Below are 7,500 nucleotides of genomic sequence, written 5' to 3'. Positions count from 1 at the left end.
CGATGGGTTGGCACTCCGTCCAGGGTTTATCCTGTCTTGATACCCGATGACGCCTGAGATAGGCACAGGCTCCCCGTGACCCGAGTGAGAGAGATGTGTCATGTTAAGAATGAATTCTTTTGAATAATAGTAATAATAATAATAAGTACATGTATTATTATTAGTTTTTCTATCTATCTATCTATCTATCTATCTATCTATCTATCTATCTATCTATCTAGTTCGTCTGTCTGTTTGTCTGTTCATCTTTCTGTCTGTCTGTTTCTCTCCATCTGTCTGTCTGTCTTCATCTTTCTCTCTGCCTCTCTTTCTGTCTGTCTTTCTGTCTGCTTACCTGTCTATCTGCTGCCTGTTCTTCTGTCTGTCTGTCTGACTGTTTGTCTGTCTGTTTGTCTGTCTGTACGTTTATAGTCAAAAATATTTTTAAAATAATTCAATCAACTAGGTTTGAAAAATCAGTTAATAAATAAATATTAGTCCACGACATAAAAGTCTATTTTTATCACTACAATGTCTCCAAAAAAATTAAACTGACAGAACTTACCACTATATATAAATATCATCATATACAGTATCTGACAGAAGTGAGTATCTGACTGTCTCCTCAAAATAACTCAGCACACAGCCATTAATGTCTAAACCGCTGGCCACAAAAGTGAGTACACCCCTAAGTGAAAATGTCCAAATTGGGCCCAAAGTGTCAATCTTTTGTGTGGCCACCGTTATTTTCCTTAACCCTCTTGGGCATGGAGTTTACCAGAGCATCACAGGTTGCCACTGGAGTCTTCGTCCACTCATCCATGATGATATCACGGAGCCGGTGAATGTTAGAAACCTTGCACTTCTCCACCTTCCGTTTGAGGATGCCCCATAGATGCTAAATAGGGTTTTACTGTATGTCTGGAGACATGCTTGGTCATTCTATCACCTTTACCCTACTTTCTTTAGCAAGGCAGTGGTTGTCTTGTTTGGGGTCATAATCATGTTGGAATACTGATCTGTGGCTCAGTCTACTTAAGGGAGGAGATCATGCTGTGCTTCAGTATGTCACAGTACATGTTGGCATTCATGGTTCCCTCAATGAACTGTAGCTCCCCAGTGCCGGCAGCACTCATGCAGACCCAGACCATGCGACTCCCACCACCATGCTCGACTGTAGGCAAGACACACTTGTCTTTTTATTCCTCACCTGGTTGCCGCCACTCACTTCTTGACACCATCTGAACCAAATATGTTTAGTTTGGTCTCATCAGAACACAGGACATGGTTCCAGTAATCCATGTCCTTAGACTGCTTTCTGTTTGCAGGCTATCTTGTGCATCATCTTTAGTAGAGGCTTCCTTCAGACCAAGTTGTTGCAGTGTACAAAAATGTGAGAGGTGTAGTCACTTCTGTGAGATACTGTATTCTAGCTAAAAAGGTCATCTTTAAATGATTTGCTAACACTGACCATAAAAATATTGAAATAGTATATATCGTCGCTGTCGGGCGGAAACCTCGTATGTCCAAATTTGGTCAATTTCATATTTTTTCAAATATCGATGCTATTGGTCAGTCCCCACGTGGGTCTGTTATTTTTACAAGTTATTAACCAATCTAAAGTCTTGAAAATAGCTTGAGCGCAAATCTCATAACTCCATTGGACACTTCAACTGTCCACCTCTTCCTCACTCCGCGGGAGAGCTTCACGGCATATTTCTCCTTAATAAGAGTCGCAACGAATCAACACGTCTTCTGAGGTAAATGTCTTCAAAACACTGGGCTCAAAGAAAAAAAAATCTTGACCCCCGCTAGTTCTGGTGCTCGTCTGAGGACAGGAATTTAGCGCAAGACAATCCACTGCAACGCGGACTAAACCCTCTGCACTGCAGATAAGGTACGGCGTTTTTTTTATTTCCTGAAAAATAGTGCTCACACTTTACCCAGGGTTAATAAACAATTACTCCTGGCTCTTCATAATCTGATATCTCACACTATACATTCCTAAACCTTGACTTAATCTCATTTTTAAGTTTGTTGTGAAGTTAATCAGTGTGTGTTGATGTCCATCCTCCATTCTACATCACACATTTCCATCATGTTCAGTGTTTTTCCACTTGACCGTTTTGTTAGGTCTTGTTACGTCCTGGTTTTCACGTGATATGAGGCTCGTGCAGTTCAATTTCTGATTGGGTTTCTGTTGCTCAGCAGCTAACCTTTTACAAACTAACATTTTAACTCAGGGTGCTCACTTCGCTTCTACATTACAAGTGTAAAAACTTTCTCTAGATTAGAATGATGATAACCTGCTGTTAAACGCAGTGTGAAAAGCCCTAAAGGAAGCAAAATCACAGCTTCGCAAGTCTCAGAGGAAGTATGTTGGCCTTCGGTCTACTCCTTTATTAGCTCTGGTTAAAAAAAGGTTAAAAAGTGTTGAGTGTGTGAGAAGACTAGATTATGGAGAAATTGGAAAATATGAGAAACAAACAAACAGAGTTGATAGTACACAAAGTAACTAGTAATTACTTATTTAATTGACAGCTGTGTGGTAAGTTTTTAAGTAAGTTATAAGTTATTATTCTGTTTCCTATCATTGGACCTATTTAAATAACTAACTAGAGTTTTTGTTTGATATTAGTAACCTCGGTTGTGTATGTACGCTGCGGTAAAACAATAAATATATTGTCTTTTGACATTTTGTTTTGTCTAGCCAGTGTGTGATGAGCACGACCAATCAGAATTAGCCATCTGACATGAGCATAAGGCATGTTTATCAATTCTGCTGTTAGAAACACAAAGCAGACTAGAAAAAGACAATTTTCCCCCCAAAAAAACGTAGCTAAATATTTAAATATTTCACAATCAAAGGTTTGATCTGTACAAGCGCAAGATACCAGCAGCAAGATGTTTTATTCTTCATAATTCATGAAAATTAGCGTTGTCGTATTTGGTCTACTGCGCTACACCCCTGAGTTCAGGCAGGAGACATGCGACAGTCTCATAAAGATTATTACAGCTTTGGACAGCTCGCTGCCTCGAAAGATTCCTTTCTCTTTAATGCTATAACTATAAAAGCACACAGTAGATAAGATTATATTTCTGAGACATATTGCGAGTAATAGACTATGCCTCGGATACGAACCCCAATCCTGTTTAATCCCTTTAGGCGACTTAGTTCGCTTCAAGTTGAAGTGTATCGATTAGTGTCAAGTGTATTCTCATTAGAGAATTTGGAAATAAAAGCCTCGACAGGTTTGGTCCAGACAGATTGGTCAAGAGTACCTATGGGACTGGACACGATTGGTCAAGAGTATGGGAGTGGACAAGAGAGCCTGTGGAAGTGGGAAGGATTGGTTAGAATTCCCTTGGAAATTCACTTTTATCACAGCTATAAAAAGTCATTCACAATTTCCTCATCATTCTCTTACCGAGGAACCAGAAAGAACTTTCTCCTGAAGGCTTTTACGATTGCCAGGGCGGCACCGTTATAAATATTAGCCATTATCGTCTATACATTCAGATCCTAGAATTCAACAATGTGTGGGATTCTTCTTTATAATCTTCTTTATATCTGTTATATTCACACTCTCCAGTGTCACCCAAATGAGGATGAGGTTCCCTTTTGAGTCTGGTTCCTCTCAAGGCTTCGTCTTCCATTTGACAGAGTTTTTTCCTCACCACAGTCGCCTCAGTCACCTCAGACTTGTTCATTGGGGATAAATGTTTAGGGTCTAATATTAATCTTGAACTTTTAGTATAATATTCAACTTTTTGTACTATATTTATTATGATTTGGAAATCTGCTTTGAACCAATGTCCATTGTTAAAAGCGCTATACAAATAAATTTGAATTGAACTGAAATTCTTTATATACAAATTATTGCAATTTATACGATCTGTTATTAGCACTGTTATTGTCTCTCTCACTGACAACTTGTCTAATATAGTTAATCAAATCTGGGATTAGAGCAATGCTGTCATGGAGGAGGCAGATCCACATGTAGATAATTGATGGACCTGCAATAATTAGAGCTCCTTCACTTTTATTCTGGCGTGATGTGACCAAAAATGTTCCTGTACTGGTTTTTATCAAGTTTTCATCTACTTATTATCATGGTTTCCTAATGAGAGAGATCTCAGTCTCCTTATTAAGGCGTTTAAATGATCAGGCATGAGGGATTGATACAAGATAACAATAGACCTCACGAGCAGGACTTGTTGTAATCCTGTTAAAAAATGCTGAAAATGTCAAGCTAAGCTGTTGGAGTGTATGTGATAAAACCTTGCTGATTCCCATTTGCTCATCAGACCACAGTGAAACACCTCTTGTGCAGGTTAAAATGTGCTTATGTTTAGGTATCGCTGGCATGGGCTGAGAAAAAGAACTCTTTGTGTGTTACTATGACACGTGGCTAGTTTTTTACTCCTCGTGTTCATTATATACTGTGAAATCCTGATAATGTAGCGGCGGGAACATATGAAAACGCTTGCATTTCAAGAGCCAAACCGTACCGACCATTGGTTCTCAAATGGCCTGAAGGTTTTTCTGCACTTCAAAAACTCAAAAACTACTTCTTAAGAGGCAAGACACATATAACAGGCAAGATCGTTTGATATAAATGTAATATATAAAGTTTTATGAGGACACTTGGCGGTTTGTAAAATGCAGACTATTACAGATACCGCTTCTCCTACAGTCTGCTTTAGCACTGATTTAGCAACCCATAAAACCCATTGGTGGATTTTTAGGAAATTTGGCATATTGATTAAGGACCAAAATATGCAGGCATGAAATTTGAAGTCAGTCCATCCATCTCTATAGCACCACTAACCTCAAGGCCAAACTTCAAGATACATCTTCGCTTATAACATTTGAACCATTTGTCCTAGAGTTGTGAGATTATTTCTTCTGAATCTGTGGGTCATGCTGTACAAACGTACCAACGGGTGTACTGTCTGCCACCAGGGGATGTGGTGGCTTAGTGGTTAAAATTTGGGTCTACCAATTGGAAGGCTGTGAGTTAAAATCCCAGGTCCACCAAGCTGCTACTGCTGGGCCTCTGAGCCCTTTAAAAATTTGAAGTCTGACAAATGCTAGTTAGTTAAAACTAGTTTGTGAAATAATAATATTAATAATAATAATAATAATAATAATAATAATAATAATAATAATAATAATAAGAAGAAGAATATCACTACTAATAATAATAGTAATTATTATTATTATTATTATTATTATTATTATTATTATTATTATTATTATTATTATTATTATTGTTATATATAATTATATAACAATAATAATAATAATAATAACAATAATAATAATAATTATTATTATTGTTATATAATAACAATATATAATATATAATGTTTTTTTATATATATATATATATATATATATATATATATATATATATATATATATATATATATATATATATATATAATAATAATAATAAGAAGAATAATGACAACACTAATACTTATTGTTGTTGTTATTATTATTATTATTATTATTATTATTATTATATACTATTCATATCATTGTTGGCCAAATCAGGTTGCTAGCTGGAGTAAACTTGCGTTCAGCTTCAAGGTTTGTTTCTTTGTTTTTAAGTTGTTTTGTGTCAACTAATTAATGAATATTATACATATTACATGTAACAGTGAACATTAACAACATCCTGCAAGCAGGATAACATTCATTGTATTCACAGCATCCTGTCACGGTGTAACTCAAGAAAGTCGACAGCTTGTCTCGTAAACCACGAGGTTTAATCAAATCAATCAAATTAAAGGGGCAAAACGGCGTCAGAGCTTTTTATAGATGAAGGGAAAGATAGCAGAACAGAGATTAGAAGTTGGTAATTGATGCAGCGCACAGTGTGATGTATTAAATATGAAACCTTTCTGCAATGTGGACCTCAGTAAAAATTTGGATCGTTTTTTTTTTCCCCCTTTACAGACATTTGCGTATCAAAACCAGTCAGCTTTGTCTGATGCTCTAACAGCAGATTTTCGCATTGGCACTCGATATATCCATAAAGAAAAAAGAGGATGAGTGTAGTGTCTCTGTTTATTGTTCGATTCGGGTGCAGCATAAATATAAATCAAATGTGAAAATAGGATGAATGCTTATACAAACAGTATATATGTGTGTGTGTGTGTGTGTGTGTGTGTGTGAGAGAGAGAGAGAGAGAGAGATAGAGAGAGAGAAAGAGAGAGAGACGAGGGAGAGAGAGAGAGAGAGAGTGTGCTGAATCAGCCTGCTGTTATGTTATGTCTCCAATGTTCTGTTGTTCTTGGTGAGCTTGAAAAACGCTTATGTGCCACACAGATTCAGCTGACTTTGTGATTATCGCCCTCTTCTGGACACACAAATACAGTAGTGCATGAAATGACATGCTCTCATTTTTGTTTGTTTTTTTCCTCTCTCTGTGTCTTTTCAGCAGCAGTGAGCACCTCTCGTGCTCTTTCTCCTTCTTCCTGCATGGTGAGAGTAACGTGTGCACCAGCGTGGAGATCTCTCAGCACCAGCCTGTCTACCACATCACCGAGGAGCACGTACGCCTGGCCCAGACCTCCAGCAGTCCCATACAGGGTGAGACGTACTCACGTTACCCTTTTCTGCCTCTATAAAACTACATACACAAACTTAAGAGTGCTGTGAATATGCTGTTCTCAGCCCAACATACATGAAAGCATTGATTTAAAAATGACTATGGACTGTATTCAGAGTTGAGTTATGATCATATGGATTAAGGATTTATTCAGACATCAGACATAACTACAGAACTAAGTAGCTAAACAGAGGTAGAGCTACAGAGGTGGGATTGAGCTCGAGTAAAACAGAAGTGCGTCTCATTTTTTCTCAAGCTGAAATTTATACGCTGGGATTTAAAATACGTAAATAATACATTATAATGACATTATTACAGGACATCATATGCTAATAGAAGAAATTCTTAAAGACTTGCAAGAGTGGTAGATGAGTGCTTGGTCAGCTTATCCTTTAAACTAAGTGATGTGATCAGAGCCTAGTGGTTAAGGCGTTGGACTACCGATAAGAAGGTTGTGAGTTTGAATCCCAAGTCCACCAAACTGTTACTTCTGGGCTCCTCAGCAAGGCCCTTAATGCTCAGTTGTATAAATTGAAATAAAATATATGTCACTTGAGATAAGGGTGTCTGCTAAATGCCAGGAATGTAAACTGAGGGTTTACACAAGAAAGCACTTAACAAAAACACAGCACATTAAAAGCCTGATATAAAAGCCTACATATCATGCACATATTCAAATTTTACGACATCACGGCTTGCATACAAATGTTATGACTAGTGTCTTCACCGTGTTTCATTAACTGTTATGCAAAATGTCTCTGCATGCCACATATAGTTTTTGATTACTCACAATTAGGATGACTCTAGCCCTTGTATCTAAATTATAAAAAAAGCATGCCTCGTATTTTAATGTGGTTGTTTCTAGTTTTTGTTGTTCTCTGTCTCACAGTGATACTGA

General features: G+C 37.2%; 1 protein-coding gene across 1 annotated transcript in view; it reads left to right on the top strand.

The window, feature by feature from the left end:
• Positions 1–7,500, top strand: part of LOC132840832 (mediator of RNA polymerase II transcription subunit 13-like) — a 95,383-nt gene that overhangs the window by 62,214 nt on the left and 25,669 nt on the right. The window contains exons 5-6 of the mRNA XM_060862842.1: positions 6,432–6,583; positions 7,492–7,500. The exon at positions 7,492–7,500 is cut by the window's right edge and continues 183 nt beyond it. Of these exons, the coding sequence (XP_060718825.1) occupies positions 6,432–6,583; positions 7,492–7,500 (161 nt within the window). The remainder of the gene's footprint in view (positions 1–6,431; positions 6,584–7,491) is intronic.

This window comes from Tachysurus vachellii, chromosome 26 (genome assembly GCF_030014155.1).
Source record: "Tachysurus vachellii isolate PV-2020 chromosome 26, HZAU_Pvac_v1, whole genome shotgun sequence".
In the NCBI taxonomy this organism is placed as follows: domain Eukaryota; kingdom Metazoa; phylum Chordata; class Actinopteri; order Siluriformes; family Bagridae; genus Tachysurus; species Tachysurus vachellii.
Note: the sequence above shows the minus strand (reverse complement) of the source record. Positions and strands in the feature narration are given on the sequence as shown.